The sequence below is a fragment of the Tricharina praecox genome, assembly GCF_024521635.1.
Source record: "Tricharina praecox strain CBS 144465 chromosome Unknown BZA05scaffold_4, whole genome shotgun sequence".
NCBI lineage: Eukaryota > Fungi > Ascomycota > Pezizomycetes > Pezizales > Pyronemataceae > Tricharina > Tricharina praecox.
In genome coordinates, this window is record NW_026250406.1 from 725796 (window position 1) to 750178 (window position 24383).

Consider the following 24383-nt stretch of genomic DNA (forward strand, 5'->3'; position numbering starts at 1 on the left):
CATTTTTTCTTAATCGCTGGAGTCTATTGATAGTAGTAGTAGTTACACTCCCCGCACCCGAACAATTCGTACAGTCGCCTCAACCGCTCAGATGGCGCTCAGATCGCGCCCAGCTCCTTCAGCTTCGCGACGAGGCCGCCAACATCCTCGACCTTGCCGCCGCCTTGCCGTGGCGGGGGTTCTGTTCGGACTCGTCAGCACTTGTATATCTGTAGACGGGAATAAGTGTGAACGCACCAACAACCTGCAGCACCTCGAGCCGCCTCTCCAAGCCCGCACCATACTCGGCCAACGCGACCTTATCCAGCTTCTTCTTCTTCGCCTTCATGATATTCGGCAGGCTCGCGTACCTCGGCTCATTGAGCCTGAGATCCGTCGTGACGACCATGGGCAGCTTCCCCCTGACGGTCTCGGTACCGCCATCCACCTCCTTCACGACAGTAATGTTATCCCCCTCGAGCGTCAGCTCGGCCGCCTGCGTCGCTTGCCCCCACCCGAGGAGGCCCGCAAGCATCTGTCCCGTCTGCCCAGCGTCGTCATCGATACTCTGCTTCCCGAGAATAACAAGGTTACACTCCTCCTTCTGCACGACCATCTTCAGAATCTTCGCGACCGCCAGCGGCTCGAGGTCGCTCTCCACCCCCGCATCCACAAGCAGCCCGCGATCCGCGCCCATCGCCATAGCAGTGCGCAGGGCGTCCTGCGACTTCGCGGGGCCGGCAGAGAACGCGAGGATATCGGCGATGCGGGCGGGGTGGGCTTCGCGTAGGCGCACCGACGCTTCGATCGAGAGCTCGTCGAAGGGGTTCAGGCTCATCTTTTGGCCCGTCAGGTCGATGGACTTGCCCGACGACGCGATGCGTGGCTTCAGTGCGTAGTCGAGCACCCGCTTTATCGGCACGAGGATGCGGAGGGTGGTCATTGTTGCTGCTGCTGGTTGTAGCGGTGGTGCGGGTGAGCGAGTGGGAGTGGTGGTGGTGGTGGGGCGAGGGCTGGAGTAGGCTGGTGGGGTGGGAAGGCGGCGGGGTGACGATATTGGTTGGTTGGTGCCGGTTGGTTGCACGTGCTCTGCCGAGATTAAGCGTGTGGGACTTGAGTGTCCGCTCACGCACGCACATGAAGCCGGCGGCAATCACCCCCACCCCCGCAGGTAGGCGACAGTTGTAGGCATGCAAACATGCAGGCAGGTAATTGATACTGATAGTAACTCCTACGGTAAAGAAAGTGGAATGAAAGAAAAAAATGATTCGCAGAAAAAGGTAGAAAAGTTTTCCGTACAGCCCATGTAACACGTCTAATTATGTACATTACCATCGTACTTACTACGACCTCGGCCTGAGACGATTCTCAGAACAAAACAAACGGAGAAAACCCTATAGCAAGTGATAGAAAAAGTGGTTAAGCTAGTACCTCCCCCTCGAATCCCTCCCCTGCTTCCTCAGCCTCTCCCTGGCAACTTCCTTATCGACCGGGAGATAGTACAACTTCGGCTTCGCACGCGTGCTCAGGAAGAGCTGGTCGAAATTCATCACCTTGGGCCGTTTCTCCCTTGGTCCAGTGGATCCGCTCTGCATCGGCGGGGGTATGTAGGCACCTGGGGCAGCTGTGTCATGGTCAGCGTCGTCTCTCTTCAACATCAATGAACGGGGAAACCTACATTCACTTGTCCTCCTGGGGCCAGAGGGCGCATTCGAGATGTCGATGCTTCGTTTTCTTGCCGCAGCGTTGGCGGCGCCAGCACTGACGTTGCCAATGCGACCTGCCAGTCTGCCACCCGCATTGCCCATTCCACCCTCCACCAGCTCTGCCGTGACCTCTCCGTTGACAGTCTCGTAGCTAATCTCCCAACGAGCTCCCATGCCCCGGGCCTTCTCGCGCTGAACCCATTCGGCTACGTGTTCCTCGGGTACGAAGTCCGCCCACAACGGCTTCCTGGTCTTCTCGGGCGGAAACACCTTATTGTGGATACCGCCGCGGACCCTGTTGGCAGAACCCGGGGTGTCGAACACGATCAGCGCATGGCTCCTGATCGGGTCGAGATAGAACGATTCGATCAATGACGAGGCAGGTTCCTCATCGCTACGTGACGCGAGAGTCAATATGTGATTGCGTAGATTAGGTTCCTGCAGTGGTCGCACGAAGTTGCGGATGTAGAGTGCACGGGTGACAGGGTGAATCGAGGGCTCGACTGGCGCCTCGTCCTGATCGTTGTCTTCAAGCTCTTGATCCGTAGCCAGCGCAGAGTCGTTGAAGAGACCCTTGAACCGCGCGTCTCGGCCACGGCGCGGCGGCGATTCCGCACGCTGCTTCTTGGGCGATGGAGGAGTAATATCGTCTTCGGCGGAGGGCTCGACGGACGCGAGGTGAGACGGTGGCGGGGTATCGGAGCGACGCTTGCGCTTGAGCGAGTCGGCAGGGTCCACATCCATTCCTTCGACCGAAACTGTCTCGGGTGGGACATCGTCTGACACGAGGGTGCCGGGCGCCGGCTGAGAAACCGACGTACCCTCGGTAGCCGTTTCGGCGGGTGTAATCTCCATTGGCTCCGCCGTGCTAATTTCTACCCTCGCAGAATCTGCAACAGGTCCCTCTGACATGGGCTCCGGCACAGGCTCCAACGTAGGATCCGCAATAGGCTCTGTTGCGACAGGCTCCGATATAGGCTTTGAAACAGGCTCTGTTGCGACAGGCTCCGGCATAGGCTCCGAAACAGGCTCCGTTGCGACAGGCTCTGGGGCGTGTTCAGGTACAACTTCCAGCGCGGTCTCGGGTGTGGTCTCAGGCGCAGTCTCAGGAGCAGTTTGTTCTGCCACGACCTCCGGTGCTGACTCCGATACTGGCTCCACGGATTCGGGCTCTGGAGCCGGCGCGTGTTCCATCTCGACGTCAGGAGCTTCCATCTCGACATCAGGAGCAGCCTCGGGCGCCGGGGGCAGCGGCGAGGTCGCAGCGACGGGTTCGGAAGGCATCTCTTCGGCGGTCTTCTCTTCAATCGGCTGCTGAGGTTCGTCATGGCTGACTTCCATAGCTTCCGGTTCCGACGCGTCCTCCTCCTCCTCTTCCGTAACCAAGACATCTTCTGCCGGTGGCACGTCGTCAGTAGCTGGTAAAGTCTCAGTGTCCTCTTTCTGTACTTCGGCCTCTAGCGCAGGTACAGACTCCTCTTTTTGCACTTCCGGTAAAGATGTCGGAGGCTGCGGCGCACTTGCCGGCGCGTCCTCAACCTTTTCTTCAGCTACCGACGCGTCCGCAATCACCGTCGGTACATCAAGGAAGGGCGCAATTTCCGTAGGCGCCTGCTCCTCCGGTCGCGGCTGCACTTCCTCCTCATCCTCATCTGCCGGCGCGTCCTGCTCCTGTTCTTGCAGCAAAAAGTCCCTCAAGCGATCGACCAGCACCTGCTTCAATCCCGTCGACGGCAATCCTCTCTTTCTAAGTTCGGCGCGTAACTCGGTGACTTTGTACGCCATCAGACCATCGGGATTTAGCTCCATCGTTTCGCGTGTCGCCTCGCGTTCGTCGTGAAGGTAAAAGTGTACGGTATCGTTTGCGTAGGCGTTGTTTGGGTTGTTAGCGGCGGTATTTTGGGTGTTGGTGTTGTGGTTTGGGTGTGTGGTCCGTGTTTGGGTTGTCAGAAGCGAGCGAGCGGAAGAAGGCGAGAGGAGGCTCTGGTGGTGTTTCCAGATGCTGGCTTGGCAGCGTCACACTCAAACTGAATGGCACTAGTGTAAGGATGATTGACGGAAACATTTTCGGTCGAGACCCTCATGAGCTGGAATCTCTGCTGGGCAGACTAGTATCTAAGAGCAATAAATCTTGCCGTCGTGCAAAGATTTACTTCTTGCGCTGATTGACGCAAAATTGATGCGGTAACTAGTGCCCGACGACGGCGACCGACGCATGAAATATCACTCCTGGTTAGTTACCGAAATAGTAGGGAGTGGATCCACGTACGTGACTGGAAAAGGCTAATGAATAGGCCAAGCTAGCAGCCGACAACCCCACTGCTCGTAGAGTGGAGAGGGCACTACCTCAACTAGTACGGCATCAGGCTGCCACCACCTCCATTGTCAGCCTATCTGAAGCGCCGGATCACGGAAGCCAAGTAGAAGGAAGCAAAGGCATGGGCGGAAGCGAAAATCACCAGCAAGAATTACCGGTAGAGCCAGAAATCTGGCCAGAAACTGATTCAATTCCGGCGATGGCCCCAAGCGCCTGGCCTCAAGATTCTACCAGCTGAAGACGGGACACTGCCTCACCGGCCAATACCTCCAGTGGACGAAGAGCCGGCCAGATGCGCGCTGAGGATGGTGCAGCTACAAGACCGAGAAGCAGGAGCACCTTCTCAAGTCCTATTAGTAATAGAAAAGTCAGCAAAAGATACTATGGGAACAGGTTCGGAAGGAGACAGGGAGGGGCAAAGACCGCTTCAAAATCCGAGACCTCTTCGCAGACGAGCGGTGCAGCTAGGCTATCCAAGACTTCCTCTCCTCCACTAATGTGGGCAGGCGAATCCCAGAGGCCGATGAGGAAGATGCAGCAAGTGAGGTGTCCGAGTAGGAGCCAAGGGAGCGGGAACAGAGGGAGGTAGAGTTAAGACGAGGTGCTGACGTTGAGGAGCCAAGGTTACTCGGACCGCTGTTCATCCCCACTGCACCCTCCTTCATGGCATCCCCTGACGAAGAGGCAGGAGGCGGAGCGGAGCAGGGAGGGGGTGCGGAATTTGTCTTTTCCTAGTGTCATTCCCTTGTGTGCTCTGCTTTTATTGCTGGGACAGGCCGGGGCGGAGGGCATGGGGGGGCCACACCGGGCCGCTGGACAAAAGTCGAGTTTTGGACAGTGGGGTGGAAACGGAGAGTGTATGGGCGGATATTGCCATTGTGAAGAGGCAGGAGGCAGCGAGGCGGAGTAGGGACGAGTCGAGGGAGCGGACGTTGTCTTTCCTAGTGCTGTATCCTTGTTGCGCTCTTTTTCTACCGATGGGACAGGCCAGTCTGGGGTACGGGAAACCACATCGGACCGCTCGATGAAAGTCGGGCTGGACAGGGCCGTGGAAACGGAGAGGGTGTGTGTATATTGCCATGATCCGTCCAGGTCGCATGCAATCAATGATTAATCAAAAAGAAAACGTAGGTACGGGACTGGACGTGAGAGACAGTGGTTGGGACAGGTACTCTAGAGTAATAGGCAGGAGATAGAGTGATATGAATGAGTGATCATGGCCAACTTTGATAGTGGACGAAAGTCGTGCCCCCCCCGCCAACCATCACTTTCTGGGACTCTCACCGCTGCCATGGACTCAAAACGGTGCTCCCATCAACCCACCCTAACTTGTTTTCTCTGACAACTTGAGGCGGACCAGCCAATAGTTTGTAAACTAGCCTATTCACGTAGACATCAAAGTAGCTGTAAGAGGAGCGGGCCACTGAACTGGTTTGACCGTCCAAACCGGGTCGATAGCTACAAAGGCAGCGGTACGAGAGCCGGACCGGTTCGGACCAGTGAAACCGGCTGCACTGATCGTAGCCAACGCAATTCTCATAGAGTTGTTCAGTCCTGGCTTCACCGATCGGTTTCGGGGACCATGCGAGGTGCATGCAGCTGAGTGCCGGACGGAGACGGATGAGCAAGAACGAATATAGACAGATAACCAGATCCCTTCTGGGGAGCCTTCCTTTGCTGTGTTCAAGTGTAGGCCGCACGCAGACGAGCATATGAGACAGAATGGAGGCCAACCGAGGGTTTTGTCGTCGGTGCCGCGAACGAAGTGTAGTGTACTAGGTAGGTAGTATGTTGTTTGTTTACGAGTGAATGGCTTGGGAGCCAACCTCTCATGTCCAGGACTCATCTACATATAAACTGGCCACTTTACGCTCCCGCTACAGCCCTTTGGAGTATGTTCATTATCGATGTTTGCTTTGATAACTGAGTGCACCTTCGATCACTCGAACCGGTGGAATATTGCATTAAAAGATTTTGCAAGGATACCGCACGAGCTGGTATGTGCTTCTTGGGACATCATGCGAGTATCTTCACTATAGCACTCGTAGGTACGGTATTATTTAGAGTATCGTAGGACGCTCTGACAACAAGTACCTATTAGCCTACCAAGCATTCACTGACAGCCGATCACAGGGCCGCTCGTACCTGGCCAGATTTAGTTCATATGAACTCAAGATTTATAAAGGAGTAACGTAGGACGCTACAGCAAAGCATATAGGGCATCTACTGGCGTACCTATTCACCGATCAAATTTCAGGTCAATGGACCTAGTACCTACGCACCACGCAGCGATTTCTGGTTGGTAAGTTAGCCCCTGGCTCTCGATTTTTCTCAATTCACTATGGGAGATCAAGTCCAGATGCTCTAATTTGAATGGGGAAATGCAGAGGAGACGAATTCCTCGCTGGAAAGTGGCCACTCGAATGAAAATGAACGTCACCGTAAATCACTCGGTATTTCTCATGGAGACATCTAGAAAAATTCTCTACCTGGAGTAGAGTCGAGAACCATTATATAGTAGGTATATGATCACATCACCGTCGCTTCCTGGTAGGAGGGGTGTCGGGGGACATTTGGATCGAGTTGGCCGGTCGACGAACTGAGGAGGAGACGGGGGTAAAAAAAATGGTAGCAATACAATATCCTGAATCATTACGTGTCGGGCCGGAATATGGTATCGCTAAGCAAGCGCTATGACAGAGATAATCTGATACGTAGGATCATGAATACACAATGTGTAGCGATATGGAAGTTGTGAGTCCATCGCATTTCCATGTGGTAGTCGCTTGCCAATACGTATTGGATACGTATCGCTGAGTGACAAGCGTATCGAAACGCGTTCTGGCAACTCTCTGTAGGTTGCAGTACAGCCGTAACAAGACTACGAGCCGTATAAAGACTACGAGCTGTATCACAAAAATGAGCCGTATTGACACATAGTGTCGTCGTAGTATGTAGCCCCTTGAAAATATGCACCTGTGCTGGCTCCACATTGCACTGCTGTATCTGGTCAAAAATACGCCACGTAAGTAAAATCATATGCCTGCTGGCGCAATGGTTCAACTTTCGGAGTGTATTACTCACTTCGTCACGTATTGTAGCAAAAATATGCTATATAAAGCTATCATATTTCGCCAAAAATGTGGCAGTGCTAACGCATCAAGCAAATGCTAGTGATATCGCATCAGTACGGTCAAAATACGTGTTTTTATGACCTGATACGGTACGAAATATGTGTCCCGTCCCAGTTCCCCGCCATCGCGAAGACAAGGCATGCTAATCAAAAACGACAGCCTGCTGTATGCAGTGATTAATGTTGAGATGACCACGGCTTTTTATCCACCATGCGGCCCAGTCACTGGCGCTCACTCGTACTTTCTCCATCTACTAGATGAGTTCAAACATGGCCGAGCACACCACAACACTCTGAGTAGTAGGGCGGCTCCCAGCAACTAGAGCTGGCGTATGGGGCCAAGGACATGTCGAGTGCTGGAAGGTTGCAGCGCCAAAATGGCCTTTGTTGCAGTATATCACTCGTCGTGCCTTACCTGGTCACTCGTTCGTGTTCGTTTGCTTTTTACATAGCACTGCAGAGTTTTCATAACTATCCCTCGTAGTCATCAACCTAATCTAGCATCCGACCCGCAGGATGGATCAATTCACTGCGTCTCCACCATAGTTTCCAACACCTTCCAATTTTTCTCAGTGCGAGTGATCATAGGTGACACCTCGCCACTCCTGGGAGATACAATGCCGAAATAGGGCGGCTGAGGATGGAATGCATCTATGAATGCCGTTGGTTGACGGGAGCGCAACAGGTTTATCAATATGTCAGCGGTCAATTAACTACTCCGTTCCAATCAATTCATATTCCTAAGGTACTGTAATATTCTAAATGCCGTGGTGATACTATCTCTCTACTGCATATATGTAAACATGAATTCGTTTGATTTCGGACCTGCTACGGAATGATATCAGCATGATTTTGAGTACGTTGTATTTACACAGCAGCAATAATAATAACACAGTATCTCCGGAGTGATATCAGTAATGGTATCCCAATGGAGCTGCATTCAGCTCCAGTACACAGTCCCGCGAATATAGCACTGAAACAGAAATTGAATGAGATGGAATCGGTCGTTCCCTCGTCCATGGCACTGTTACCGCAACTAGAGACGTGAAATTTCCCCCAAGAGTACGCCGCATCCTGGGGCGTGCAGTACTATAGAGGACGGATCCATCTGTATCCAAGATTCAATTCGCACGCCATGTACCATTACAACATCATCATTAAAGCCCTATCTACAGAATCGGAAGAAAACAAACAAACCGGGTTTCATCTAAACCGTTCTCCCCTCCTTCACGAGTCGCCTCTTATACTTCACCACTTCCCAATCCAGCACCCTCCCCACAATACTCCACACCACTTGCAGCACCATCGCGAAGATGGTGTCCCACACGCCCTTTGGACTGCCACTCCACGAGCCGCCCCTCATGGCGCTTCCCATAAGCGTAGTAGTAACCAGCTTATCCCCCCTCTCCAGCCCCTTAACGCACTCGATCGCCACCTGGTCCGGCGTTTGTCCCTCATCCGAGCCCTCCAGTATCACCGTTAACTCCGGTATGGTCTTCAACTCCTCCTCGCGACCCGGCGAGAATATCGTGGCGGGAAAGCAAGCGTGCACATCGATATCATACAGGATACACTCCTGTCTCAGTCCATCCGCGAGGGATCTGATCGCCGCCTTGGCGGGGGAATACGAATTGTAGCCTGCGATGGGGTAGAACGCCAGTACCGAACTCGTCAGGATGATGTGTCGCTTCTGCTGCTGTGTGGGGTTCGCGATTGGGTTTGCAGTCATCATGCGCACGGCGCTGTGCGCGGTGTGGAGGGCCGTGAAGTAGTTCGTGCCAATTTCGCCCTCGAGCTCGGCGGAGGTGCGGTCTTTGAAGTATCCCGGGGTGGTGCCGCCGGCGCAGTTCCAGACTATGTCGGGAACGCCTAAGGAGGCCGCGATTGTTTCGAAGGCGGCGGCCGTGCCAGGACCGGTCGAGAGGTCGGCTGAGACGGCGAGGAATTTCTGCGTCGGATCACGTGCTGCGGTCTGGACTTCGCGTCAGCGGCTGCTTAACTGCGCAGCTCGAGGGGCGGTCGAACCTTGACTTCTACCAGCGCGTCATCGAGCTTCTGTCGGTTCCGGGCTACAATGGCGACGTGCGCGCCCTTCTGCGCGAGAAGTATCGCAACGCTTTTGCCCATTCCCTGGGATGCACCGGTAACAATTACTACGCGCCCCGCGATGGGCATCTGGTTGCTGCGGAATAGGGGCATGATTGCGAGGGAGGTGGAGAGGGCGAGGAAGGAGCCTATAATAGGGTAGGAGGTGAGTGTGGTGGTGAGTGCAGACATGGGCGGATTCTGGGCGGTGGAATGGTGACGGCGGCTTAAGCTTGTTGATGTGTCCTCGAATTGAAGATGAGTGATCGGTTGTCCTGGATGAGGCTCAAGAGCACAGCGGAAGCTAGTGTCGACCTGCATGAGCAGGGGTCGTAACGGAGACTACCGTAGTACCTTTGGTCCAGATCGTAAGACAAAATCGACAAGTCCTTGGGCTGATGAAATACTTCTGGCTCAACTGTCCATTGGCGGTGTAGCCAATGAAGAGGACGTTCTTCCGTTCACGCCGAAATCGCAGACAAACCCGACGAGTGATATTCAATGAATAGTCTTCCAAGCCGCTCACTAACTTAACTAGCGTCGCACGTATCCTTGTCGAAAAAGTTTCCCACTCGCGCAAATCTCACCTCACTATTCAACCTCCACCTCTCCACCTCCACCTCCACTCGAACCTCCACCAAAGACAACAATGGGCAAAAAGCGACGTTCTACCTCCTCGCGCACAGGTGCACCCACGGCATCCGAACCGACGATCAATGCGAAGGATGCAAAACTTGCGAAGGTCACTACGTGGGAGGACGTAGCGGACGAGGAGGATACCTTCCAACTGCAGCGGGATCAGGTGGCGCTTGAAGCGCTCGACCGTGGTCGCCACGATGACGACGAGGATGATGAGGAGGAGGTTATGGGGCTTAAGGAGTATGGGTATGAGCAATCTGACGAGGATGAAGAAGACGAAGACGAGTCTGAAGAGGAAGCGGATGCGGGGAACGCCCAATCCGACGATGAATCGGATGCCGAGAAGGAGGACGAAGAAGCGGAGGAAGGATGGGGCTCCGGCAAGAGGGCGTACTATAACGATGCCGATGAGGATGTCGACGCCGCAGAGGAGGAAGCCGAAGCGCTGCGTATCCAGTCGAAGCAACTCGCCGCCCTCAACGTCTCCGACTTCGCCTTCGATGACGACGACTGGTCTGCTTCTGCCGCGCCCAACGCTAAATCCACCGCCGTCGTTACGGAAACCCTACCTACGAAGCTCCCAGATACTCCCGAGGAGCGACTGAAGCTGCTGCATACCCGCCACCCAGAGTTCGTGCCGCTTTCGGAAGAGTTTCTGGCACTGCAGACCCTTTTCCCCGCGCTCGAGATGGGTGCGATGGCTGCAGAGACAGTTGGTGAGACGGAAAAGACGAGTGCTGTGGTCAGGAAGTGGAAGGTCGCCAGTGCATACCTCGGCGTGTTGAGCATGTACTTCGCCATCCTGACGGAGGCGGGGAAGGAGGACGACGGCGCAATTGATAGAGTGCGTGAGCACCCTATTATGTCCGCTTTGCTGGCCGTGCGACAGGCGTGGGACAAGGTGAAGGGCGAGCGTGTCGAAAGGATCGAAGCAAGACTGGAATCGGTGACCGAGGAGCGAGAGGATGCCGATAAGGGACGGAAACGGAAGCTTGCCGAGAGCGAAGATGAGGACAGCGACGATGATTCGGAGCACTCGGATACTACTGTGCAGGTGGTCAAGAAGGCCCGGGCTACGAAGGAGGACTTTACGGATTTGGACGCGCTCACTGCATTCCCGTCAAAGACCTCGAAGACAAAACGAATCGTCAAGCGGGCGAACGAGGACGAGGACTTTGGCGAGGAGGCGGTACTGAACGTGATCGATGCTGAGGAGAAGGCGAAGCGTAAGAAGGGCTTGCGCTTCTTTACTTCGCAGATCAATGCTAAGTCTACGAAACGTGATGCGGCTTCAAGAGGTGCTGGTGGAGATATGGATGTTCCCCATCGCGAGAGACGCAAGGAGCGAGAGTTGAGGCTACGGGCCGAGGCGCAGAGACGACGAGACAAGGGCGAAGGTGCCAACCTCTCCGACAACGAGCCGGAACCGCTGCGACAGTCCAAGAAATCGGCAGCGCCGGCCGAAGACCCTGACAATGAGTACTACGACCTCCTCGTCTCCACATCCAAGGCACGGAAGGAGGAGAAGAAGCAACTCTACGAAGCGAACAAGGCGGCAGTAAAGGAGGGGAACATGGCACAGATGGTGGAGGGTGCGGTAGGGCCCGACGGAAAGCGAGAGATTGGGTGGAAGATCATGAAGAACAAGGGGCTGCAACCGAAGAGGAAGAAGGAAGTGCGGAATCCCAGAGTGAAGAAGAAGCTGCAGTACGAGAAGAAGATGAAGAAGGTCAGCTCCGTCAAGGCGGTCTACAAGGGCGGCCTTCAGGGAGCGTATGGCGGAGAGGCTACTGGTATCAAGAAGAACATCGTCAAGAGTACCAAGTTTGCTTAGAGGTAGCTTTCTATTTTTGGCTAGAGCACGTTTGTACATACCAAAAGCTAGGGGATCGTATAATGAAGATGGGACTGGGATTGATATAAAGGGTCCTGTAAGACCAAGGCTTTTGGATTCCAAGGCTTCTGTGAAGCCAAAGCTTCTGTGAGGCCAAAGCTTTTGTGAGGCCAAAGCTTCTGTGAGGCCAAAACTTCTGTGAGGCCTAGGCAACAAAGCTTAGATAACTTGTAAGGATACATAGCACTTTCCACGACGAGGCTTAATGGAGACTCAATGTAAGGTTTAACGGCCATTCGTATCATGTGGTGTCATTCTCTCCGCGTTCGCAACTCGACAAGGATAACGCCCCAGCTGCACGTAAGCTCCTACACGCGGGAACAGGGGATTAGGTCGGAAACCACCTCGGGGAAAGAGAACACCTAAACATCAAAGAGAGCACTTGTGTTGCGTACACTCTCTCGAATCCCGCTCCCGCTCCAACACCATCACCACCACATCGTCACCACTCTCCTTTGTATGCAACGCCGCAGTCGTCGTCTCCGCTCCTTCCACCAAGAAAGACGACTCAAGAAACCACGACGTCACACCAGCCAGCCACAATGGGCACTCCCGCTGGTGACCCCACTGCAATTGCTCCAATACACTACCTGCACCTCCTCCAACAGGACCCCCGCGCATTCATCAATGAGATTCCCCCCTCATATATGATCACGGCTGTAGTCATCTTTATCACGACTGCACTCATCAGTGTACATTCCCCTTCTTCACTCTTCCTTCCCTGCTAACAAGCCCAGGCCTACGTCTTCCTCCACCTGATCGCGCACCATCCGCGCCTCTCCACAGTATCGGAGCGCACCTTCCGTACGACGGCCGCATCGGGAACACCGACATCGCCACAGCCGCTCCCCACAACCTCCACCGACGAACCCACCCTAACCCTCTCCGTTGTCGTCCCCGCCTACAATGAACAGGCGCGTCTCCCCACCATGCTCCTCGAAGCCGTCGAGTTCCTTGCGAGCGCCTACGAACCCGAGGACTGGGAAATCCTCGTCGTTGACGACGGCTCCAGTGACGACACCGCCTCCATCGCCCTTCAGTTCGCGGCGGAGTCCCCGCTCGTGGCGTCGGGCCAGATCCGCGTTGTGATGCTGGAGCGCAACCGCGGCAAGGGCGGCGCGGTCGCACACGGGATGCGCCACGTCCGCGGGAAATACGCTATTTTCGCCGACGCCGACGGCGCGAGCAAGTTCTCCGACGTTACGGCGCTGATGACGGCTGCTCAAGGCGTGGAGAAGAAGGGCTACGGGATCGCTGTCGGCAGCAGGGCGCATATGGTTAATACCGATGCGGTGGTCAAGCGCAGTTTTGTGCGGAATCTACTGATGTACTCTTTCCATATGCTGTTGAAGACGGTGGGTGTAAGGGAGATTCAGGACACCCAGTGTGGCTTCAAGCTTTTCTCAAGACAGGCGGCGAAAGCTGTGTTTGAGGACTTGCGGACTGAGGGCTGGATCTTCGATATTGAGGTGCTGCTGCTGGCGGGGTATAAGGGGATACCTGTCGTCGAAGTGCCGGTGAGCTGGCATGAGGTCGAAGGGACGAAGATGGATCTTGTTAGCGACTCGATCCGTATGGCGTGGGATTTGGGCGTTGTCAGGGCAGGTTATACGGTCGGCGTTTATGGAGTTGGACCCGGTGGTCCCGAGAGGTAGACCGAGTGTTTCACGACAATCATCATTTTTTGGTGTTGTGGGAGTTGTAAGAGTACGTACCTAGACAGAATGAGATACCGTGCAATCGTAATCCTAATGTCCCCGTAGAAGGGGAGTTCGATGGCGAACGGCCGGGCCGGGCCGTATAGCCAAGTATGGTCCGGACATCCCATCCGCGCCTGGGCCGGCGCTTGAAGCTGCAGGAACCCGTCGGTATCGCGAAACCATAAAACCTGTTTGCTCTCATCTCAGCTGTCCGCTTATCTCGCTCTCTCTCTCTGGTCGAGGTATGTACGTACCATCGTCGCACAGATATTTTGCAATATCAACATCTCAGCATTGCAGAAACGCAATCCTCCGGATAACTCTGGGCTGAATGTCTCAGGACGCGGACTTGACCTAACGTTGAAAGGCATAGCGGTCGGAGGAACAAGGGCCCATGTACGGAACAGGCTCAACTCACCGGAAAACATCGTAGCCCCTTAGCTGACGGTGGAGAATTCATCATGAATCCTAGGGACGGCACTTCAGCTATCCTACCCTATTCTGCATAGGGGTTGAGTTTCCGATGCCGTAGGCACTAACAACTATATAGCACCTACCCAGTTACCATGAATAGTGTTTAAAAACCGCCAAACTTCAGAAGTTACATATCCCCAGGATAACCAGGACGCGCCTGGCTTCTATACAATCGTTTTTTTGGATATCGTCACTCGCTTGGCCCACAATGCGCATCTCGAGCGTACTCCTTCTCTTTTCCGCGCCTCTGACATTCACTGCCGTCACCGCCGCTCCCCAACCCGGCCTCCTTGATGGCATCCTAGATATCGTCGGCCTGCTCCCCATTGTCGGTGCGTATGCCATCTTTCTCCCCACCAAACGTAGCTAAACCATCCCTACAGGCGACCTGGTAGATACCAAAATCCTCAGCGAGATGATCTCCTCGCTGGCGACCTCGCAACCGCTCCGTGCCGCGTTCCCGGGTCTCCGTGATGTCCTCGTCAAAGTCCAGAGCGGCACAATCGAGAACGAGGCGTACCTCCGGGGATTTCTCAACTCGATCAAGCTGCACGATGCCTTCTCGACTGCGTACGGCGAGCTAGATTCGGACTTGCAGACGAAGGTCACGGCATTCATGGGCGGGGCTACCGCCACGGAGGTGGTGGGCGACGCCGGGTTTACGCTCCCGCTGAGCCCCGTCTCCAAAAGACATTTCGTCGAGATGGAGGGAACAGCCATGGGGAAGGGCCGCAGGAGGTGGCTCAATGCGAAGCGCCAGATGAGTCCTACCGTGTATGAAGACGCCGCGAAGGAGAAGGTTATGGTGGTACGTCTCTTTTCCTCCTGAACGCTCCGGCTTCTCGATAGTACATGTGGTAATGGGTTCTGTGTGCTAGGCCCACATCGGCCTCGCGTTCGAAAACTGGGGGTTGACCGTAAGCAACACCCCCGCCTTCACCTTCGTCCCGACGACCGTGTACGGCCTGCAGAGCCTGATCCAGTGGGCACGGGACAGCGACAAGCGTGTACGAGCGGCCGGGCACAGGCACAGCTGGACGTCGCTGTTCTCCGAGGACAACGAGGTGTTCGTGTCCATGCTCGATCTCAAGACCGCCACCAACGTGCCGGATCCGAGCTCGATCCTACCGGATAATCTAAGTAACCTAGCAAATGAGTTCAAGACGATCGAGCTACAAGACGTGACCGGAAATACGGACGGGAAGGCTCTCGTAAGGATCGGCGCTGCGGTCACGAACGAGGAGTTGAGGAGGTGGTCGGTCAGGGGGGATGCGTGGGCACTGTCGTTGAATACCATTATCGTCGAGTACGTACTCACCCCTCCCCCCTTGAGTGAATATCACCATGCTAATCCACACTACTCAGAATCACCGCCGGCGGCGCCAACGCGCCCCTCTGCCACGGTGCAGGAATCCGGAGCAAAACCATCAGTGATCTCGTACGCAAGATCGAATACGTAGATGCCAACGGCATTCACCGGTCGATCGAGGACGCCGCGCAACTACGTGCTGCGGCGGGCTCCCTCGGCCTCCTGGGAATCGTCACGCACATCACCCTAGAGATGGACACGATGACTTACGCCCAGCTCAAGCCGCTGAAGCAGGATGTTAACCTGGCCATTCCGCCACCGACGGGGTATACCGTGCCCCAGGCTATAAGAAAGTCTTATTCTCCTGCGAGGCTGGAAGCCGCGAGACTGGCGTTCATCAAGAAGGCGGAGGAGAGTCATTACAGTGGTATGTGTTTTTCTCGCTCTCTCGCTCTTCGTAGGAGTTGTGTTGCGTGAGACTAACAGATCCGAAGAATGGTTCTGGTTCCCGTATCAACAGCAAGCCTACATCAACTGCTGGGACACGACGCAGGACAGCACAGGCGCGATCGACTACCCGACCTACCCCGACACATTCCTGCAATGGTTACAAGGCTGGCTAGGCGGAGTAGCCAACGACTCATTGCTCTTCCGCGCGCTCCCCGGGCACTGGCAAGCGCAAATCCTCGCGTCGCTGGCCATGCTCGCGCTCCCGACGCAAGAGGCAAAGACCTACCTCCCAGACGGCCTCCACTTCCGGCGGGGCGTGCAGAACATGCGGGTGCGGGACATGGAGCTTCAGATCCCGATTCCGGCGCGGGCCGACGACGCGACGAAGGCGGACTGGGGCGTCGTGCAGAAGGCGTGGTGGGACGCGATCCAGGCGGTTTATGAAGACCCTACGGCGCCGATGCGCATCGCGCTCGAGATGCGGATCACCGGCGCGAGTGATATGATCATGGCCGCGCAGACGAATAATTCCTTCGGTACGGCGAGCATAGAGATTCTGACTACTATGCCCGCCGTCGCGGAGGACGTCTGGGAGCCGTTCGCACAGAAGATCACGGATCTGTGGACGTCGTATCAGGCTAATGGGCAGCTGCTCAACGTGCGCCCACATTGGGCGAAGGAGTGGTGAGTTATCGACCTCGAAGCTCGCGATTATACTAGGGATGGCCTGCTGACTGAGAGTATCTAGGGATGGATATACGGTGCAGGGACAGTCGTGGAGACAGCGGCTAAAGACGGTGTCGTATAAAGACCAGATTCCGGAGTTCTTGGCTGTGCTTGGGGAGATTGGGGAGGAGCAGGGCTTTACAGTGGAGGATCTACAGAAGAGGTTTTCGAATCCGCTACTGGATGAGATTTTTTTTGATTAAATGGTGTCGAGGAGGGTTTGCTAAATACATAGTTGTAATTTGCTGTTGATTTATGGACGAAGCTTTTGTTCAATCATGATCATTCGACCTAACATACTACATAATACCTAGATCACGGCCACGTACTCTGGAGTCTGGAATCTGGATACCTATTCTTATTTATAGAGTATAATGTTTTGTTTAATCATGGTTAGAGTTCATTCAACCTTATTGGATCACGGCCGATTGACTATGAGTCTACGGACCAATACAGCGATATCGAGTGATTCAGAAAGCACGCGGGAGGGAACCGCAATGCATCCGCGATATCTCCATAGTATGCACCCCATCCGGGGGAATCGGTTGATTTTGTCATACACAACACAACTCCCGCCTTGCATGCTAATAGATCTGCGTAGATTGATGATTACCGGCTGTTGATATTATCCGCCCAGCTACCCAGCCGGCGCTTGTCAGCCCAGGTACATATGAACATACCTGCCCTCAACAGCTGGAGGCGCATATGAGGTGCATGTGTGTGTCCATTCTTGCGCGTAGAAAGGCAAGAGCTCGAATGCATTATGGGTCTGGAATCGTTCTGGTTAGTTACCGTGAACTAGAAAACTACCACCACCTCCCAAAACCGAGACGAACCGTGCAGGTGGATCCATTTGCGCGATCGGCAGCCGAGATATCCGCATTCGGGAAACCAAATCTAGAAGGATCAACATCCGCTACGGATCCGTTGTGGATCCGGCCCCCATGGGCCATATCGTGCCATTGCCGGTGTGAGTGGAATATTTTTGCTTGATATGCCATCCCCCCATAGTTACGCGATTGGATATGCATGCTGTTGAGGGATGAACTCGTCGTCGTTATTGCGTTGTTGTTATTCTCGGCGAGCAATGCTTTATGCCTATAGGTATATCTCATACTCATCTCTTAATACCCTAGTGCCCAACCGATAAAAATACCTGTGAGTACATTATGTGAGTACACAATGTGAGTTACTGTACCTATAAATTTCTAGGTGGGGTCGAGAACAAGATGTACATAAGATGGGAAGCTGCGCAGCTGTGGAGATGGACGAAGCTCTCGCCTTCGAATCCACAAGCAGTCACCAGATACGGCGATCCCGACCCGTGAATATGTTTTTCCGCCTCGCTGTTCTTCTCCTCCCATGGAGCGTCTCTGCGTTCCCTGGCACCCTGCTCTCCCGCGACGCCGAAATCAACACTTCATACGACTATGTCATCGTCGGCGGCGGCACTTCGGGCTTGGTGGTTGCCAATTGACTCTCCGCGAATCCCAAGGGTACGTCCTTCCCCGTCCCGTCCCGTCCGCATCCTTTCCCCTTCCCACTAACCCAGCGCAGTCTCCATCCTCGTAATCGAAGCCGGGCCCATCTTCAATGGCGAAGAGGAATTCAACACGATCCTCATCCCCGGCAACTCGACCTTGGACATCCTTGGGAATGCGAATCCCCAGCTCCGGTGGGGTATTACGGGCCAGCCCAATGCGATGCTCAACAACCGCACGACGGAGGTCATCATGCCAAAGCTTGTGGGTGGTGGATCGGCAGTGAATGGCATGGTGCTGGATCGCGGGAGTCGCAGGGACTATGATGAGTGGGCTGAGTACACTGGCGATAAAGGGTGGGGCTGGGAGTCGATGCTCAAGTATTTCAAGAAGGTGCGTGAATGTCCTAGTGAAGACGTGGTGGGGGCGACAGGGTGCTGACGGCCGGACCGCGTGCAGGTGGAGTCGTTTACCCCTCCGTCGAAGGAGCTGCAGGAGCAGTATGGACTTGAATACGATCCGGAAGCGCATGGCTACTCCGGACATGTCAACTCGTCGTATCCGCCATATGTGTATGGGTACTTTGGTGAGAGCGTCCACGACCTCCAGTCTTCCCCTACTTGCCAGAAATCTGATCGTTGCCGTAGAGCACTTCATTGCCGCCGAGAAAGCACTGGGAGTACCGGTACCACGCGACCAAGCCAATGGCAACGCAGTCGGCTCCTACTGGACCCCCAATACTCTCGATCCAGTAGCCCGGACCCGCTCGTACTCGAAGACTGCGTACTATGATCCTGCAAAGTCACGGCCAAATCTCCACCTACTCTACGGTGACCCGGATCCTGATCAACGGCGGAAAGGCAGCCGGAGTTGAGGTGAGTGCCATTCCATGAGTGAATGAGTACGTGCAGCCGGATGATAAGGAGTGACGACATAGTTTGCGACAGATTCCTCGGCGGCGTTGCAGCAGGTGAAGGCGAAAAAAGAAGTCATCCTCGCCGCGGGAGGTGTTCACTCGCCACGGCTTCTGCAGTTGAGTGGCATCGGTGATGGGCGCCTGCTAAAGAAGTTTGGGATCCCCGTCGTCGTGGATCTTCCGGGCGTAGGCAATAACTACCAGGACCATATGGGCGCCTCCTTGATCTACAATAGTATGTGCGATTCCAATTCCACCGGCCCTTCAATTCGAGCCATATGGTAATATCTCCTCCGTTTACAGTGACTCTCACCCCGGACCCAACCCAGTTCGCCAGCAACTTGACGTACCGCGCCGAGATGGCAGAGCTGTACTTTCACAACCGCACCGGTAGATAACCATCCTCTCTTTCCACCCCCTCGTTCATACTGACGGTCTCAGGACCCTTCACCCTGGCCTCCGGCGGCCACCTGACGTTCTATCCGTTCCCGATAATCGCGCCGACCAGCTATCTCTCGCATCTCCATAATGCGTCGCTAGAGGACCCCGCCGCGCATCTGCGGGTCGACATCCACCCCCACCTCGTCGCCGGCTTCCGCGAGCAGAGGAAGCTGCTGCTCGCCTCCTTCGCAACCAACGAGACCGCCGTGAACGAGAACGTGATCGCGCTCACCTCGGTGCAGAAGCCGCTCTCCCGAGGGTTCGTCGAGATAGTCTCGTCCAGCCCGTGGGACAAGCCCACCGTTGATTGGCGCTCGCTCTCGAACCCGCTCGACATGGCGGTGATCACTGAAGGCTCCCGGTTCATCCGGCGAGTGTTGGCGCGGCCGGAGCTAGCGGGCATCGTCGACCCAAATGAGGTCATCCCCGGCGCAGGCGTTCAGACTGACGAGGAGTTTGCCGCTTGGGTCGCCGTCGATGCTAGGCCGACGTTCTGGCACTCGTCGTGTAGTTGTGCCATGGTGAAACGTGAGTGGGGCGGTGTTGTGGACTCAAAGTTGAAGATCTACGGTGTCCGCGGATTGAGGATCGTCGATGCGAGTGTGATGCCCATGATTCCGGCTAAGCACTTGCAGAACACTGTGTATGCAGTTGCCGAAAGGGTATGTGTCATCTATCCAGTACCGACGGGAATCAAGGGCGGGCAAGAACTAACATGTGTGCAAATAGGCTGCGAACCTCATCAAGCGCGAGTAACTACAACCAGATACTATAAGTAAATATGGGGGGGGGGGCTTTTGCGGGGAAATGTGTGAATATTCTTGTACTTTATCATAGATCAAAATGAACACATATGGTACCTCCGTCGAGATGATCTGCTGCATGGCCGCTTTCCACTGTGGCGAAAAATTCCCTAGTAGGTATCGTTTCAGCATGCATTCTCGACTCGCATTCCGATCCTCTCGGTCTCGAGTTTTGAAGCGCGGAGAAGAGCTTCGTCCATCCAGTGCATGCATATCCGTGATCATGCACAAAAGGCCCAAAATTCTGGGTGGACCACTTCCCCATGCCAACCCATCCATCCATCCCCTAGCTCCCCTCGCCCTGCGATCTTTAATCTCCCAAGTTCCGCAGCTAATCCACCAAGCGGTATCGCTTCGACGGAGATATCAGCAAGACAGCTACTTTTTCTAGTGCCTCTATCTCGGGAGTCGGGGCCCATCATCGGACGTGTAGAGTGGGTACGCTGTAATTAGAAGTGGAAGTGATGTAGATGAGAGCGGGATGCGGAAAACGGCGGTAAAGACCGGAGGGGGAGAGAATAGCACACATCATTCCAGTTACCGACAGTATTTATGTAGGTATACACGTACTTGGTGTAAACGTTTCAAACCCCCGGTCCGGTCCGCCCGCCGTCCGGGGCCAGTCCCGGCGGTCCGTGCCGTTTGGGCAGCTTCTGAACGGCTTCACTCGGGTGTTTCTTCCTGGACGGCCTACATACTCTGCACAGCGAGGGATGTGTCTGCCGATGTGAAAATGCTACACTCCGTCCCTGGGGTTTGGGGATGATCTGATGGTAAGGTGGAATATCACTCGCTCGGGAAGCTCACCTCGGTAACGAAGTCCATAGGGCCGGTCCTATAGCGTACTGTTGGACGGAGCCCTGTCTAAAGCTAGGTAGCGCACTCGAGCGCGCCTTGCAGAAAGCTACGTACTCATACCACCACAATGGTTCGGTGATGATGATTCGGTAAGTGCCAGTCGCACAACACCGAACGTTTTTCTGTCCGCTCTCTGTCCGCTCTCTGTCTACTCTCCGTTCACTCTCGGCAAAATGGTTCCACCTCTTATGTACCCAGTCCGGACTCCGGTCCGATTACCGATCCTACGGCACCTATCCTGGAAATCGTACCGGACTCTACAGGACCAGAGGATTACTGAACACCGTGCATGCATGCAGCGTATCGCAGCAGCAACCAATAGTTACTTTAGTCCACGACTCCGCGATGATAGGTTCGAGCATCCAACATCCAACATCCAATTGACGCATGTATCATGTATGTACGATACGATACGATGAAGCGAGTCGCCCAGGGGCCAGCACACCGGGCTCTTTCAGAGCTGAACTGAGCGGGCTGGTGCACGTCCGCGCACGCACAGGTCTACAACCTGTGCTCACTGCTCAGGCTCAACCATGTCTTTACGTTTTATCTTTCATCTCGGATATCTGTGCGAGAGTGCTACGCAACGGAGCCTGGATGCTGTTACTCGGTTAAGCGAAACCCCCGTCTTGTCGGGTGAGCGAATTTCGGACGACGGAATCCCCCTCGTTAGCGATCTTCGGGCCTCGGGAGAGCCACGAATCACGGTCCATGTTTTCTTCCTTCCTTCCTTGTCCTTGGTCCTCTGTTCTCTCAGAGGGCATGGACATCTCCGCTCGGATAGTGCTCATGGAAGAGAGAAAAGGAGCTTGGGCTAATCGACATGACCGTACCGGTGATAGCCTCAACCAGAGGCCTGGAGGCTGGTAGGATGTTGAGCGTTGCTCATGGGCTCTCACTCGGCCGAGGAAATCTTCAGCTAGGTACCTAGGATTATTCTTCTGGATCATGTAGATAATCATTGGAAGGTGCAAGATCAAGGCAACCGACTATAAAGTAGTTCGAAGAGTCCATCAGTGCCAGATAAGGCGCTGGGTCTCTGACCGATTCCGCGCGGGACATAAAAACTCACTCGACGTTTTTCGTCGAGCCGGATTTAGTCTGGGTCATTACCAGCACAGGGCTGAATGTTCAATGAAGGAAGGCAAAACAGAACGAGATCCGATTATTATCAGCAGAGGTTAGAGGAGCAGCCAGTTGTTGTTCACCGTTCACGCTGCTGCATCTACTACCTATAAGGCTATACCACCGTAATGGATCATAAAGTCCCTCGTCAGTTATCTATCACCAGCTTGAATCGAAGCGTTCGTTCCCATCCCTTGTGATCTGTCGAATTAGCTTCCCCGCTGTTGACCGCGACAGCCGCTGATTCCTGCAACTGCCAACCAATCAACACGTCATCACTCGTTCGCCGGGGCCACAAGCACATGCCACATGGACGCTGAAACAACTATGCTAGCTAACTATCTCATCCCATTTCATCCCATCACATCCCATGATTCACACCCACGCTTCACTATCAGCAGCACAGCGGCGGCGGCGGCGGTGTTGTCGCGCACAGCTGCCAGCTGGCCGACTGACTCGCTGGCTGGAAAAATCAAATAATAATTTGGAAAATCGTAAAAAAATCAAATCACAAAAACACAAGACACAAGAAACAAAACACAATGGGCACAAACTGATATAGTTAGCCTAGCCTGCGTTGAAGCAGCTGTACACACTGCACAGACGCATGATTTCCCCCGCATGGGCACTTCAGTGCATTGCGGGCGGTTGCTTCGGATAAAACACAAACACAAAACACACAAGACACAAGACATAATGTGCGGGTGCACGGTGAGGCACACTTTGATGGAATCGTCACGCACAGACTATATACAGCCACCAGAAACAAGTATGCATGTATGCGGCTGGCTTGTAGGGTAGCCTGGGCACCCAGACGTCGACTCGTCTATTCGGCCACTGATCATGCTGATAAGAGCAGCATGCATGTGTGCGCCGTGATTGGCTGCCCCGTCCCGTCACCCCGTGCGTGCGATCCACTGCCGCCGCCTGCATATGTACAATGCACGGGATATCTCCTCTTTCTCCTCTTTCTGTTCTTGGTGGGGGGAGGGGGAGATTCCTGCATACGCATTGACGAGGCTGAAGGAAGCGCTGGTGTGCACGTGTGCCATGGAATTCATCTACCCCGCATCGAGATTTGGCGCACAAGGTGGTAGGCCGTGGTCCCGGTACCTTGTTCTGTGCAACCTAGACGACCACCTAGCACTTGTAGAGTACATGCGCGCGCACGTCCTTTCCCAGCACACTGATGTGCGAAGAATCTCACTCCGGGGCCGATCTCGATTCTCGAAGCTGGGCCGAATCTACTTATATATAGTATACCGCATGTGCCCGGCAGCAGCAGCAGCCCTTGTCGAGAGGCTGAGAAGGAGAGGGGGAATGTGTGCGCAACCCTACCGGTTTGCCTACCGATGACAATGGCATGCAGTCCGTAGATCCTCTCCTCCCGCTCCCCCCACCTCCGGGGTTCGCCGGTACTTGCCGATCTCGGCGGGATATGCGCGCAGTCCCTCCCCCGGTAAGCGAGTGCCGTAGTCACTGGTGGTTCGTCCGGAGACGTAATTAGGCCCGTATGTAGCACAAGCCGCGCAACAAAACGTTCGCAGCTCGTCAGCCTTCTGGTTGCCTAAAGTGCTCTGAGCTTCTGACACTTCACGGTGGCACATGAATGACGAGTCAAGTCAGGCCGCCTGCCAATGCTTCAGCCTTCCATCAGTAGTCAGCTATGTAGCCTCGGACACCGTAGCCGACTTACTCGCAGCTGAGTGATCCGAGACTGTGGGATGCAGGCTCCACTGCACTGTCCACAAGGTGAAACGGTGAAACAGTAGAAGGATGCAGCTCGGTGGACCCAAAATATCCACCTGGCACCGGAGGAGTCCGGGATGATAATAGATACATTGTAGCTGTTGCTGCCTACATAGGGCCTTACAGATCCCCGCGGGTGTGTCAGATTCGATGACGTGCTCCGTTGAAGGTCGGACGGAATGTAAGACCCTATGTAAGCATGTGCTTTATGTAAGGTGTACGCATCGTGCAGTGTCGGTCACATGCTCGACCCCGCATTTGCTGTGGTTGCGATGCATCCGCTGCGCTTCCAGCCGCGGCACAGTGGGAGCCCATTGCGGTTCGAGAGTCCAGCCCCGTGATGGTAGTACCGTTTCTACAAGGCTCTAGCACGACGTCGGCCAAAGGAAAAGGCATGGAAATCGACTCACTCTACGCAATTTATGCACACGGCGGCGGCGGCGCGCATTACATACCAACTACGGCGGATATGGTAGGTAGTAGTTGGGGGCTATTCTGGCACAATGCCACCCCACGTCCTGGTCAGACTGGTACTGTGTCTCACTTGTCAGCAGCGCCAGCAATGCAAAACGTTGGCTGTGCTCTCCAGTGTACAGTG

The 24383-nt window shown here is 54.7% G+C and overlaps 7 protein-coding genes across 7 annotated transcripts; 4 read left to right on the forward strand and 3 right to left on the reverse strand.

Moving 5' to 3' along the window:
• Positions 1–1054, reverse strand: BZA05DRAFT_388348 (uncharacterized protein). Its single transcript, XM_051482664.1, has 2 exons — positions 238–1054; positions 1–181 (listed from the first exon to the last, which is right to left on the reverse strand). Exons 1-2 carry the CDS (start codon positions 920–922, stop codon positions 99–101), a joined length of 768 nt encoding a protein of 255 aa, XP_051342528.1. The 5' UTR covers positions 923–1054; the 3' UTR covers positions 1–98.
• Positions 1055–1182: 128 nt separating this feature from the next.
• Positions 1183–3689, reverse strand: BZA05DRAFT_388349 (uncharacterized protein). The gene is made up of 2 exons (XM_051482665.1): positions 1658–3689; positions 1183–1603 (listed from the first exon to the last, which is right to left on the reverse strand). Exons 1-2 carry the CDS (start codon positions 3492–3494, stop codon positions 1404–1406), a joined length of 2037 nt encoding a protein of 678 aa, XP_051342529.1. The 5' UTR covers positions 3495–3689; the 3' UTR covers positions 1183–1403.
• Positions 3690–8342: 4653 nt separating this feature from the next.
• On the reverse strand, positions 8343–9334 carry BZA05DRAFT_416086 (uncharacterized protein; the record flags this gene model as incomplete). Its single annotated transcript, XM_051485359.1, has 2 exons — positions 8343–9107; positions 9161–9334. 2 exons carry the CDS (start codon positions 9332–9334, stop codon positions 8343–8345), a joined length of 939 nt encoding a protein of 312 aa, XP_051342530.1.
• Positions 9335–9656: 322 nt separating this feature from the next.
• On the forward strand, positions 9657–11803 carry BZA05DRAFT_388353 (Sas10 C-terminal domain-containing protein). Its single transcript, XM_051482666.1, has one exon. The coding sequence runs from the start codon at positions 9870–9872 to the stop codon at positions 11691–11693; it is 1824 nt and encodes a 607-aa protein (XP_051342531.1). The 5' UTR covers positions 9657–9869; the 3' UTR covers positions 11694–11803.
• A 257-nt stretch (positions 11804–12060) lies between these two features.
• BZA05DRAFT_388355 (nucleotide-diphospho-sugar transferase) lies at positions 12061–13491 on the forward strand. The gene is made up of 2 exons (XM_051482667.1): positions 12061–12445; positions 12491–13491. The coding sequence occupies exons 1-2, from the start codon at positions 12296–12298 to the stop codon at positions 13406–13408; spliced, it is 1068 nt and encodes a 355-aa protein (XP_051342532.1). The 5' UTR covers positions 12061–12295; the 3' UTR covers positions 13409–13491.
• Positions 13492–14687: 1196 nt separating this feature from the next.
• On the forward strand, positions 14688–16615 carry BZA05DRAFT_332506 (uncharacterized protein; the record flags this gene model as incomplete). Its single annotated transcript, XM_051480651.1, has 5 exons — positions 14688–14735; positions 14806–15233; positions 15293–15663; positions 15731–16370; positions 16435–16615. 5 exons carry the CDS (start codon positions 14688–14690, stop codon positions 16613–16615), a joined length of 1668 nt encoding a protein of 555 aa, XP_051342533.1.
• A 1127-nt stretch (positions 16616–17742) lies between these two features.
• On the forward strand, positions 17743–20006 carry BZA05DRAFT_416090 (uncharacterized protein; the record flags this gene model as incomplete). Its single annotated transcript, XM_051485360.1, has 9 exons — positions 17743–17874; position 17908; positions 17970–18286; positions 18353–18479; positions 18541–18762; positions 18841–19044; positions 19113–19199; positions 19251–19912; positions 19980–20006. The coding sequence occupies 9 exons, from the start codon at positions 17743–17745 to the stop codon at positions 20004–20006; spliced, it is 1779 nt and encodes a 592-aa protein (XP_051342534.1).
• Between the last annotated feature and the right edge of the window lie 4377 nt (positions 20007–24383).

Bases quoted from the DNA above. Each gene is read 5' to 3' on its own strand.
- BZA05DRAFT_388355 (XM_051482667.1), top strand. From the start codon at position 12,296: ATGGGCACTCCCGCTGGTGACCCCACTGCAATTGCTCCAATACACTAC. The intron at 12,446-12,490 runs GTACATTCCCCT...TAACAAGCCCAG, and splicing joins TCACGACTGCACTCATCAGT to GCCTACGTCTTCCTCCACCT.
- BZA05DRAFT_388348 (XM_051482664.1), bottom strand. From the start codon at position 922: ATGACCACCCTCCGCATCCTCGTGCCGATAAAGCGGGTGCTCGACTAC. The intron at 182-237 runs GTGCGTTCACAC...GAGTCCGAACAG, and splicing joins CGAGGTGCTGCAGGTTGTTG to AACCCCCGCCACGGCAAGGC.
- BZA05DRAFT_388349 (XM_051482665.1), bottom strand. From the start codon at position 3,494: ATGGAGCTAAATCCCGATGGTCTGATGGCGTACAAAGTCACCGAGTTA. The intron at 1,604-1,657 runs GTAGGTTTCCCC...ACCATGACACAG, and splicing joins CCCCAGGAGGACAAGTGAAT to CTGCCCCAGGTGCCTACATA.
- BZA05DRAFT_388353 (XM_051482666.1), top strand. From the start codon at position 9,870: ATGGGCAAAAAGCGACGTTCTACCTCCTCGCGCACAGGTGCACCCACG.